Here is a 13,300-nt window from a genome sequence, read left to right on the forward strand (position 1 = left end):
TAAATGAAACTAATATATTTCGGATTTTAATATTTTATTATTTTAAAAACTACATACAGCAAACGTGACCACGGGTAGACAAGATGCTTTATCTATTAATTATAGTTATCAAAATTATATGAGAACTGAAAAATATCTCCTTTATTAATTCATAACCTAATGTGACCAAAAGCGACTACTGTATTTTAACAAGAATTCTTAATTGCTTGTTATACCTAACATCTTACAATAAATACGAATGATATAAACTATAGATATTAGAAAAATATAAATGTGTACAATGTGTACAATTACCTTCAATATATTATTAGAATTCCTAAAATTTACTGGAATTAATCTTATGACCTCATTTAACGTTTTCCCTGAACCGCTTATCGTTCGGATAATATGTATGTGGTATCTTGAAAACATTTATTTGCGATTGAACAAAATTATTACAATTTTATCCATTTAATGTATTTAGAGTAAGAGGATTGTAAATTAATTATGATCAAAAATGAAATGTGAAATGAAAGGCAGCGCCATCTTTTGAAATGTTGCAGAATAATTTGACATTTCAACTGCTTCTGTCTACGTGGCACGTATACGATGTCCTTTATAAAATTCAAATATTTCACTAATATCCTCTAGATGGCGTACATAATTATAATTCAGTTATTATAAGTCAATCATATTACTTAAATTTATTTCTATTTCATGTACTATTGTCACCTTCCAAAGAATACAATTTAATTTTATATTTCTTTTTAGCTTATTTCGCTAGAGTAATACTAGGTACGTTTTATCTTTTTTCTATTTAGGACATGTCAGTCTTTTCGACTAATATCAGATTTTTGTGGTCACTATATAAATTTCAAAATAGAGACAATGACTGCGTTTTAATTTAAGGTTTCCCCATTATATTTTATTAATTTATTTCCTTGTTTTGTTTCATAATTATTTCATAGCCACTACTTCCTTAACCATGGAAGGGTTTAGACGCTTAATAATTGTACTTGTTTTAATTTTTTGTGACTTTTCTGTGATGCCAATAGGTAAGCATATTATGAGATCTAAGATTTTCGCGAGTATTCATTTAAATGAAACTAGGGTTATTCGGATTTACTACGCACTCCTCGTCTGCCCGTGATCACTGTTGCTGCAAAGTAACCGAAACGTCGGGATTATGTAGTTTTTAAATAATAAAATCCGGGTAGTAAATCCGAATAACACTAGTTTAATTTAGGTAAGCATATTTTTACTAAATATATTTATTATGATAAACTTAATAACACTATTTATAGAAATATCTTTTGCCCAATATAGTAGAGCATCTTATCTTTGTTATAAGCTATTCAAGGTTTTGTCATTGGTTCAAGTTCCTCACTAATAAAGTTTAGGCCTGACGTAATAGTTTTTATGGGAATCATAAGATGAAGCAATTAAATAATTAAAATCATACGTTATCTAATTATTGACAGTTTTTTGTTTATTATAACTAAAAAGAATTTAACTTCACTAGTAAAGTGTATTGTGTGACAATTTAATAATAATTAATAATATTATGAATGATTATCAATGAGAAATTTTTATTTTACAATTCCCTATAAAGGGGATATGTATTTGACAAGTAACTATTTTTCTGAATATATGGTATAACAAATTGTTTTTAACAAATGTAATTAAATATATTACATTTAATTTTATTTTATTGTATTTTGTTTATTAATGATATTTTATTTATTCAGACTGTTGCCTGCAGCTTTGCTCGCTTATTAAGCCCCTTTTAAAATAAGCGTCATCGTCCTTTTCGTTTTTCCTCCTTAGTTTTTCGTTACTTCTTATAAAAATAACTGAAAGCGAGTGAAATTTCATTCATATCATTTTTGAGATAATCTCAAACAAACGGACACACACGCAAAATTTAAAAGAAGTTGCAGTTTCGATGCGAGTATTTTACATCTTTTCATGTGCGTTTAGTGAAAAGCAGGTTGTTTGAAATTACAAACAGAGATTTAAGTTTTAGTTGCTAGTACAGATGTAATTTCCTTTTTTTGTATTTATTAATTATATGAGAGATTTTTGATGAAAAAAAGACTTTCTCCTTTTAAGCTAGAAACCCGTTTCATTGAAACACTTTGCTATGCTTCTGTAACATTACTTAAAACTATAAACCATTTCTAAGACCATTAATTCACAAATCATTTTCTAAACACATGAAACCGACGTTTTCTTTTATAGGATGTATCGAAATGCCACCAGAGCCCACTAAACTAAATTGCAGTGACTCTTCAGTTTCATTCGTAAGTAAACATTTTGTACTAATAGGCATCAAAATCTATTCATATAATATTTTTTACATAATTAAATGATTATATAAAAAATATGTTGTAAAATATATGTCATCATTATACGCACACTTCTTTATCCTTTCAGAGACAAGGTAGCTTAAGCGGCAATGTAACAGCTAGTAAAGGTATCCTAAAATTTTTATTTTTTATATTGACTAAAATGAATTGATTGTTTTTGAACGACAATGACCTTATATTTTTTTTAGATGGGCCTAATTTAAGAATTGTAAGTACCGGAATTCCTTAATTTAGAATTTTATTAAACATAATATGATCTGGTTTTTGAACACCTTTTGCCTATTTTTAAAATGTAAATAAAAAAACTTATTATATGTAATTATTATTAAATGTAAAATATATTTTCAGAAAATAAAAAGTAAAGTAGCATGGAACAGTTCTACCAATCCAAGTGATTGTAAGTCTGCGCATTTATTTATAATCGAAATAAAATGGATTGCAACTACTTCTAAAATAAAAAAACTAATTTCTCCTGCAGGTGGAAGTAAGGAAGACAATGCAACAAAAGGCCCTGTGCTTACTACAACGGTAACTTAAATTTATTCGTCACTTAAAAAAAATATTTAAGAAAATACTCTTTTCGGGTCTTTCAATAGATTTGTTTTTAAAGAAGGTTCTTAATTTTCTTCCATCCGTTATGTAACACATCACAGAGACATAAAAAACTGACATTAATCGTGATATTATAAAATGCATAATATTTGCCATAAATAAAATGTAAACAGTATGAAAAATTTGTAAGGATAACAAAAATTCAAATTCTGCTATTTTAATTTTCTTATATTAAAATAGTACGTTCACAATAATTTGTCCAGGAATGGCATTCACTAAAAGAAGTCGCTTTACAGAAGTTATCACTTTTCCATTACGTTCGATGAATGAGAGCGCCTCCCAGTATTCACTCTTGCAGTACTTATTTCTTTTTTCCTATAAAATTCTCGTGTCCTTCCTATTCCTGGACCTGAATTATAATAAATATTCTCCATTGAACATTTTAAAAATTCACAGCATTATGCTTATTCGGTGGTCCAAAATTTTGGATAAATTAGTAAAATTTACTTAATTTTGTATTACTTAGGTAGAAAAGGGAGGAAAAGGTGAAAAGGGAGAGAAAGGTGAAAAGGGAGAGAGGGGAGAAAAAGGTGAAAATGGAGAAAAAGGGGAAAGGGGTGAGAAAGGATCGCTAGGATCACGTGGGTTAGATGGCGCAAAGGTAAAACATTATTAAAACTATGCAATATAGGTATCTTGATATATAAATAACTAATAGCAATCTATCTATGCAATAATACCGAAAACCCTAAATATAATATAGTTATAAAACTGCCTTCAAAGTATTTTTTTTTTTATTAGTCAATGTGCGTATTCGTATATGTAAAATGTACCATGACAAAATAATGTCCATATATTCCACGCTATGAAATTATTTGGCACACTTCCATAAACTTTTATTATAATAAATTATGAGCTTTATATTTTAAAACATTTCTTCTAGTCATATATTTAAGGAGCAAAAAAATTTCACAGAGTAAAGCTAAAATTATTTCATAAAAAAAAGTAATTGGTCTCAACAGTCGACAATTCCAGAAAAACTAATTTTTCTGACTGACTATAAAAACTATAAAATAGATGACGCTAATTTTTTTATTGTTTTGTGCGTTTAACTTAGTTTTTGAAATTTTCATGGAATTTTTAAACATATACTACATACATATAATATCCAAAATATTACATACATGACCTGTTTTTGTTTAATGTTTCTTTTTATAAATGTAGGGCGATAAAGGTGTAATGGGTTCACCCGGCAACATAGGCTTAACTGGTCCGAAGGTAAAAATATAGACAGTAGTTTTTTTCAATATTTTATTATATAGTTTTTTAATATATAATAATATAAAACTTTTTTAAATTTAAAGGGAGATAAAGGAGACACAGGAGAGCAGGGACCAAAGGTAAATAATTCTTATATGAAGTTAAGTGAAAATCGTCTAATTTATATACTAAATAAAATGATCTTATAAAATTAAGAAGTGAAAATTAAGAACCAATTTAAACTAAATACTTCTTATTAAATAATCTTATAATTCTTTTTAGGGAGAAAATGGAAAAGATTGTGAAGGTGAGGGAAAAACTTTTCCACAGCTTTATAAAATTTATTGAAACTTTAGTGACCTTTAGCATTGCGTTCAATTTTAATTCTGATTTTTGTAGGTTTATCAGCAGCGGAATCGGGGCTAAATAATGTGGGTTCAAAATCAATGCCAGCATACACCTGTTCATCAATTCCTGATGATGGTAAGCTAGTTGTTTTAGAACGTATTAATTTCGTACTATATGTAAATTAATTTGTTTCTTTTTTATATTATGTTCCTTATAGCTAATCTTCATAAAGGTCGAAAATGAATTCACATCTCTCAAATTTTAAAATTTACATTCGTTCTGATAACAATAATATAATTTTCTTTAAGGTTCTTTTTACATCAATCCCTCACGAAGTTTCGAAGTTAATTGCGAAGGATACAAAACCTGTATTAAGCTACCGGATCGTCTTAGGAGCTCCAACTTTAATACCTCAGCATATGAATTTAAAGATAAAAAAGGTTTTTGGCTAAGTACTTTAGGATTCACCGTGAAAAAACTATATGATGTAAGTTATTAGTTTTATTACTATGCGTATATAAACAATATACTAATGTTAAAAAACTTTATTGAATTAATTGGAGATAAGTAAGCCTTATTACATAAACTTTACTGGTGCTAAAAGTCCATGACACAGGATTTAAACTGAACTATAATACGAAATAATTAATGAAATTAAATAAGCCATAAAGATTTTAGTTGTGTACACAACAAAATATTAAATTTCATTGAAACTCTTTGTGACTATATAAATGGTAAAAATGTTTTAAAACGTTTTATTTTTCAGCAAGATTTTTCAAGGTTGTTATATCTCATGACGAAGTCAGAGGGCTTTCAGCTCACCATGAAATATCATTGTTTCAACAGTCCAGTTGAGTCATTGAGAATAATGACATGGAATGGAAATATTATAAGTAATATATCGAGCCCCAAAACTCCAATAAAATTTGTTATACCCGAAAAGAGTAATGGGTGCAAGGTAACAAAACATGCATTGAAAATTAATTTGTTTTTAATAATATTTATACAGCGTATTAGTCCATCGAATTAAATTATTTATATTTTTTAATTGCAGGACGCTAAGAAGAATGAATTAAAAAGTTCGACTATAGAAATTGAATCTGACATAACAAGTTACCTTCCTGTTGATTTTTACTTAGGGGACATTATAGGAGATACCATTCAAAAAGTTTATATTGAGCTGACAAGCCTATGCTTTAAATAATAATATGAAAAATATTCAATTGTCTAAAATTACTTTTTAAATTATTAGCGAAGTTAAGTATTTCACTAAGTAGAGTAACAGAAAGTATTGGAATATTGAATTAAATTATTAAAGGAAAAGAACATGTTAAATGTATGAAAAATAGTAGTAATTTTAATGAAATTTCTAACTTATCAGAAAAACTAGATATAACACTTCTGAGTGACATCTATGTTAATGTCATGGAATCTCTTGATGTCAAAATATTCTGTTCTTTTCTTTGTTCACAATACTTACTAATAGATGTCGCTGTTTGCCCATGCAACTATTTTCATAAATTACGATAGTTACGATAATAAAACTTCAATAAAAAAAAAATATTAACGTTTTTTAGTGAATTTGGTTTATAGTTTATTTGTTAATTTTGTTTTCTTTGCAAGAATACCCATAAAACTTACACACCCGAAATAGAGACCTTTCAACAATTTTCCCCTTATAAGTTAGGATGTTAATTTAATTATCTATGATGACGCTTTTAGTAAATTATATAGAATACATTAAGTCTAGTTTTCTTACATTATAAGCTCTTCTCAGTTCGCTTGTGTAATACAAGTTAGTAAGATTGAAAATTTTAGTTTCTTAAACAGATCAACAAATTTCCGTCTATTGAGGTTTAAATTTTATTTAAATAATTTCTAAATGTATTTGCTCCCAAAATTGTACTAAATTTATGACGAAATATAATTTTAATAAAAAAAATAATTACATTATTTCTATGACCTTAAGAAAGAGTTTAAATCTGGTTTACAGCGACCTCATTAAAACTTTACGACTACATCTACTTTGTTCTTTACACTGAATATCTTGGTACCATCGAAATAAATACCTAAAAAAGTCATAAATGATAAAATAGCTAGGGTTTCGTATCGGTGAAGTAATAAATCAACATATTAAATAAGTTGTTTAATTACGTCATGAAGTTACGTCAGGACAAAATTTAAACTTAATTTTTTTATTATTAGTCAAATAATCTAGTAGCAAAAAGCTCTATTAAAACCGATAATTTAAGATAAATACAGTAATTTTATATAAGCCGCAAAAGAAATATAACGCTAATTATCTAATAATTTTACAACTTTTTTAGCGAGGAAGATAAAAAGTGTGAAATTAATGAGATAAATTTAATATTCTTAGCTGTTATTAAATTTCCTTAGGTCACCTTATTAGAAACCATCCCTGTGCGACTTTGTAATAGTGTTCCGTAATACATTATTCTGTAAGTATCATACATACGGGAATACTAAAGTTGAGTGCGACAGGACGGCAGTGGCCGTGTGATGAATATTTTAGATGACCCGAGCGGTGTTCGCGAAATTTTGTAAAGTATTTACTCCGGTAAATTAATGAAGCGAAGCGAAGCGATAATGTTTTAATATTGTACCTATTAAAATTAACTTTCGTATGAAGATAGCATTAAAATTAATAATAACCCTATTAAAAACAGCATAGAGATGAAAAACAAAGCATAATACTTTACTCTGCTTACAAAATATTTTTCTATTTTATGTTACATAAGATGCAACCCTTTAAATAGAGATGGTTTTATCAATTCGTAAATAAAGCTGTTTCCCAGTTGATTTGAATATTTTTCTACATATATATGCGAGATATATTGAAAGGAACTACATGATTTCATCGTCTAAATGTATACTAGATGAATGTTTTATCCGGATTTTTCAACATTAACATAAAACCTTATTCTGTTAAAATATAGAAAATATATCAATTTGGCTCTAAATGAATTTCACTTTTGAAATCTATTCAAGAGAAGCAACTTAATTAAGGTATGTAGCTTTGATTTCCATGTACACGCAGTAAGTAAGGGCCTATTCCTAACGATAGGAATCAGAAGCGAGCCTAGGTATGAGTCTATCTGCAATGCTATCTCTAGTGCAAATACGTTCATAGGTAAATTGAGCCTAGCAACAAATGTTATTAAGTTAATTAACAAAGATTATTTCTTTGAAAACGATTTAAAAGTTATGTTTAAGATAATTAAAAATATATCTTTAATTGGTTTCCTGAACGAAAATAAATTATTTATATAGCATGCCCCCGAGCTTGAGACTGCCACAGTAGAAAGGAACTTCCATGTAAATATATGAGAACTTTTTACAAGATTATTATAAGAGAGTATACGTACTGCATTTAAAAGTAGTAGATGTTGATATTGTGATATATAATACGAAATACAATGCCAACAAATATTCAACAATATATTTGCTTATCGTAATATAGTAACCAAATTATGCAAACATAAGAAAAATAATAAACATTTAAACATAAAATAAGTTTTATAACATACAGAACTTTTAGCTATTAAGTATTTGACTAACGTATTTTATATTTTTTAGAGTTTTTGTCTCTTGGTATTAGTATTATGATTTGAGAGCAACAAGTTTGTTAAGTTACAAATGAACTCATGTAATTTTTACAAATATGTTGTCTGTTCTTCGTAATAAAGGACATATTTAGCTACTTTCCCATTTATAAATTTTGTGTTAGATATATCCTGAAAAGTATACAGGACAGTGGGAAAAGTAATATTTGTTTGAAACCAATATTATCATTTCTAAGTAACCTTAATATGGGCTGTCTTTTTACTTAAATATCGGCTATTTATGATTTGAAATTTTAGTTAGAGAAAGTGTCTTATTTAAACCAGTGGGTTTTTGTCTCGAATCTATTCCTTAAAACCGGTAATGAATCTGACAGATTGTGCATGTGTCGAATATGCAATTAATATTAAAGGTTTTAGTTGGATGACTGTCTCTTGTTAATTCCCAGTAATAATTATTATATTTGAAGTTACGATTAGAAATTCAATTTGCCGTATAAATACAATGTACAGTTTTCTTAAATTTTATTTGATGAATACCAACGATTCGGAAAAAAATTTCATTGGCATCATAGTTTTATAACTTAGCACCACACTTTTACTTTGCATTTATATTTCAACAAGTTGGAAGCGAAAATCCGTGGTTCGTCTGGATGACGTTCATCCGCACTAACTACTCACTTTGTTTATAAAACTTTGTAACGACAAGCATTTAACCCTTAAAACCTTATTGGTCCCGCATTCAACGACTTACTGACATAAACCTAATAGGCCTATATAATATAACAACTTTTGATACTAGTTCTATTTATGAATTAAAATATATATATATATATATATATATATAAAACAAATGATTTCGTATGATTTTAATGAATTTATTAGACAATATTTTTTTTAATTGAATAAATTAAAAAATGATAAATGAATGCAAGTATAATTTTTTGTATTAAAATAAATGGGTATAATAATGGGTACAATGGGTATAATAATGGGTACAAAAGCGTATTACTTTTTAGAGACTAATGTAATAATTTTATATTCAACCAGTCATATAAAATAAAATAGGTTGCTGACACAATATTTCAATTTAGGATTCAAAATAATTTTCTTCTTTATAAATTTTTTCATCGGCACATGACATTGCCGAAATCTATAAGGAAATGCCACTAACTAAAAAGAAGAAGAAGTATTTTCACGTTCAGAATTGTCAACGCTCTCTTTATTTTTGCTTTAAGAGTCAAGAAATTTATTCATTGTTTTTGAAAGCAATTGTTGGACATTTTTAAATACTAATCAGTACTAAAAAATTGAACAAGTGCTATAAGTAACTTGTCAAGTCACATTTTTATAATGATGCTCTCTTTTTCAATTATTTGGCCAAAACATTAAGAAACGGTACTAGCAGCAAGGAGTGATAATAGCGTTTTTTCTTACTTCGAAGATATTATTGATATACAAATGTAATATAATTTAAAATAGTTGTTTTTGTATTTTTTTTTTTTATTTTCAAGAAAAAATTCTACAAACAAAGAGTTTTTATATTAGTTTTACGAGGGTTTTATGATTCACATCGTTGATGTAAATTTTGTTGTTAAAACGTCTGTTGTTAAGACGTCCAATAATAACAGTCTAAGAAGAAATAAGTTTATTAAAAAAATACTATTTATATGAATAGAATAACTTGAAATCGGGTTTTGATAATATTTTTAAGGAACGGTAGTATTAAAAAGAGTAGTGGTAAAAAGATACTATTTAAATGAAACTAATATATTTCGGATATACAACGCGGATTTTATTATTTTAAAACTACATAATCTTGACGTTTCGGTTACTTTTCAGCAACCGTGATCACGGGCAGACAAGATCTCGATAAAATCCGCGTAGTATATCCGAAATATATTAGTTTCATTTAAATGAATAAAACTCGTTAAAGTCTTAGATCTCATTAAAAAGATACTATTTTCATTTAGTTTTCATAAGGATACATTTTTTTCATAAGGATTCTAAGTACAGATTGTTCATTTTATCAGACCATATAGAACATTTCTTTTCATTTTTTATTGTATAATACCACAAGAAAAACCCAAAACAAAAATGGACTTATTACGTTGACGACTTAGGCGACGGGAGACATTTTTAATAAAGTTAATAAATTAAGGGTTCGTCGTTGTTTAAAATATATAAAAATGGGAACAATAAAACCACTCTGTATTAACAATAATAATATATTAATCTTTATATATTTTATTACATACTATAATACTATTGTAACTATGCTCAAAGCTAACAACAGTCTAAAGAAGTTCCTCCATAGATGATCTTTTTTAATGTGAAGTCCAACAGAACCTGCAAAATTAAACGTTTGCATTGTATGCTTTGCAAATAGACGAAAGAGCCTCTCGTAGCTTATATTAATAAACTAAACTATTTTACATTACGGTATTATACTGCAAGATGACTTAGAATCAAAACCAGCCAATCATATAACTTTATAGTTTTAACTTGGTTCTACTTAAATGCAAATATATTTATTTATATTATCAAATAATTTGAAGCATTTAATAGAATATTTATTGATAAAAAGTCAACTAATAAAATCAATATAAAAAACTGCATGAAAGCATTAAACGTTTCACAAGAAAGGACATTGAGTGATAAAATCAGATCCTTACCATTTGTTTCAGATTTGACACTGCGCATTTCAGAGTCCTTTAGAAAAATATATTCAGCTTTGAAACCAGTTCCATCCAGTCTGTCGTTGGAACGGAAGGTGACCCTCAGGAAATTACTCTTTGAGACAACATCCAGCTCTCTCAATTGACCACAGTATCTTTGACTATCTATATCTATCATTTGACTAGAGAATTGCACGTAGTCACTCGCCGAGACAGCTTCGCATCTTTAAATATATTTTTTCATAAATAGCTTTTTAGAACAACCATATTTTTCGAAATGATCACTTTTATTTTACAATACCACTTCATATTATATTGTTTTCGAAACTATTTTTTTTATTTTAATGTCATAATCATTAGATACATGTGCTTGGAGATAAATATTATGGTTAAGTATTTTTTCCAGAAAAATTGTGACTTCTAACATTTTGATAGAAAATGTTTTCAAAATTAAGCTGCCATAAATGATTTTCATATATTAGATATTAGATAACGGAAATAAAGTATTTATCACTTTGAAAATACAATTACTTTTATTACTGCGAAGCCATATTACTAAATGCTTTTTAAATACCCAGGTTAGCGATATTAAAATTTTATCGGATGGATCGGATAGATCAGATTATTAGATAGAGTTTTACTGTTGATTATGATTATTGTTTGAAATATTATTTTATACTTGGTTGCAATAGAATATGATGTCATAAATTTAAATAAAAAACCTGATAAGACAAAGAGCTAAAAAAAACCTTGATAAACATTGCGTACTTAATCTTAACTCATTAAGAATTTGGGTGAAAGTTAATTTACTTTACAAAAAAACAAAGAAAATTTCCTAATAAAATATTCTTTTCCCTCAAATTAAACGTCTTTTACGAAACAACAAAACTGGACAAAAATAAGTACGTAAGGAAATGAACTTTTTGCTGTTGATATAAAGCATATTTTAAATAATGAAAATTTTTTCTCCTTATTTTGCTCTAACTTATGAGGTTGTTGAGCATTTTTAAGGCGTAAATTTGTCCCTTATATTAATTAAATTGAAAATGAAAATTTTGAAGGTCAATGATCATACGCTACGTTAACTTAAAAGATACACTAATAACACTTATTTTGTTTCGTTATAAAATATCGATAAAAATATATATGTATAGGTAAAATATTATTTTCTAAAAGTTACAAAAAACAATGAATTAGTGATAAATTGTTTCCCAATGCCGTTATTAGAAATTATATACAAACACCCAGATTTATTTAGTTTATTAATAATATCCATCTGTTAAAAGAAATAATATTGACATTCGTATAAAATAGAAGGTACACTTAAGATTGAAAACTATCACACCAGATTCGGTATAGCATATGAAGTGATTAAAACTCGACTTCCGGGTCACCAAATAATACGTATTATATAACTAATACGCCATATTCGTAAATGAATGTATTTGTTAATTATGATAAATTTATATTTACATTCATATGCATAATTTTGAAATTTAGATACACTTGTAATAATTATCTCCCTAAAATATTAGTATACATATTAAATTAATATTAAACATTAATAAAGTAATGCTCACGGTACAACTCCCTCAACGTCAAAGTGTGAGAACTTAAGATGCACTCTCTCGTTCTTTCGAGCGTGGAAGAAGTAATTGCACTCAGTGTCCCTAGGGTAGAGGCCCGGATAATTTGGTGACGTCATAACCCCTTTTCGTCGATCCGTGATATTATATACGAAGGCACATGGATACTCCAAAAGCTGCTTTCCCGTAGCGATTGCATAATCTGTTTATGAAGAGGATACGTCATCAAGCAGTAGTGTTCAGTTTGAGGTTTTTAAAAGTTAAGTAAACTGATTAAGACTTCCACAGGCGGTACATTACATATGAATAGAACAAGCATGATAATTTTTAAACTTTTTTTTAAATATGCAAGTAAAAGTAGTGATTTTTGCGTCTGAGTAATTTTATAACAATTTTTATCTTGAACAAAATTATAGCAACAAATTATTTAACATCATTATTTTAACAAAATAACAAGCTTGTAAACAAAATGTGACACAAAGAAGTATTTTGTGCTTATGAAAATTAATTGTTGATGTAGATAGGAGAAGGGAAATACCTTCAACAAAATAGTACGCTATCTTAAAACCTCTGCTGTATCTTGACGAGTATATACCCCTAAACTCGATGGACAACTTTGGACCATTCGACATTATTGGTTTCGGTACGTCATTGCCACAATATGACGCCATTTTCTCGAGTCGACCGTCCACATACAAAAAGACGTCAAATGAGTCCATACTCTCGCAGCTGTAGTAAACAAAAACAATTTTATTTATAGAAAATTCGAAAGAAGTCAACTTTGTAAGTTTTTTGTTACAATAAAATTTTTCAATATTTTAATATATAGTTAAGAATCAGGATATAAGGACTAGAAATAATCAAATTTTAACTTTATTTGTCAAACTAACTATAAAAATAATCTAATAATATAAATTAAATGTCATTCCTAAATATACTTGGAAACA

The 13,300-nt window shown here is 27.5% G+C and overlaps 2 protein-coding genes across 2 annotated transcripts in view; one reads left to right on the forward strand and one right to left on the reverse strand.

The window, feature by feature from the left end:
• Window positions 1-881: 881 nt before the first annotated feature.
• On the forward strand, window positions 882-6,252 carry LOC116769316 (collagen alpha-1(XI) chain-like). The gene is made up of 14 exons (XM_061529412.1): window positions 882-1,034; window positions 2,221-2,282; window positions 2,416-2,455; window positions 2,537-2,556; window positions 2,697-2,745; window positions 2,827-2,876; window positions 3,427-3,561; window positions 4,125-4,178; window positions 4,265-4,300; window positions 4,443-4,467; window positions 4,560-4,643; window positions 4,817-4,995; window positions 5,275-5,466; window positions 5,563-6,252. Exons 1-14 carry the CDS (start codon window positions 965-967, stop codon window positions 5,710-5,712), a joined length of 1,146 nt encoding a protein of 381 aa, XP_061385396.1. The 5' UTR covers window positions 882-964; the 3' UTR covers window positions 5,713-6,252.
• Window positions 6,253-10,301: 4,049 nt separating this feature from the next.
• The window catches only part of LOC116769035 (suppressor of lurcher protein 1-like), a 32,725-nt gene continuing 29,726 nt past the window's right edge, over window positions 10,302-13,300 (reverse strand). The window contains exons 12-15 of the mRNA XM_032660014.2: window positions 12,892-13,082; window positions 12,348-12,555; window positions 10,765-10,991; window positions 10,302-10,438 (exon numbers count right to left, since the gene is read on the reverse strand). Coding sequence (XP_032515905.1) covers window positions 10,347-10,438; window positions 10,765-10,991; window positions 12,348-12,555; window positions 12,892-13,082 — 718 coding nt within the window. The 3' untranslated portion in view covers window positions 10,302-10,346. The remainder of the gene's footprint in view (window positions 10,439-10,764; window positions 10,992-12,347; window positions 12,556-12,891; window positions 13,083-13,300) is intronic.

Source organism: Danaus plexippus, chromosome 5, assembly GCF_018135715.1.
Source record: "Danaus plexippus chromosome 5, MEX_DaPlex, whole genome shotgun sequence".
Classification (NCBI taxonomy): Eukaryota; Metazoa; Arthropoda; class Insecta; order Lepidoptera; family Nymphalidae; genus Danaus; species Danaus plexippus.

Coding starts and splice junctions, on each gene's coding strand:
- LOC116769316 (XM_061529412.1), top strand. CDS start 965: ATGGAAGGGTTTAGACGCTTAATAATTGTACTTGTTTTAATTTTTTGT. Junction 1,035..2,220: donor CTTTTCTGTGATGCCAATAG/GTAAGCATATTA, acceptor TTTCTTTTATAG/GATGTATCGAAATGCCACCA. Junction 4,301..4,442: donor CAGGAGAGCAGGGACCAAAG/GTAAATAATTCT, acceptor AATTCTTTTTAG/GGAGAAAATGGAAAAGATTG.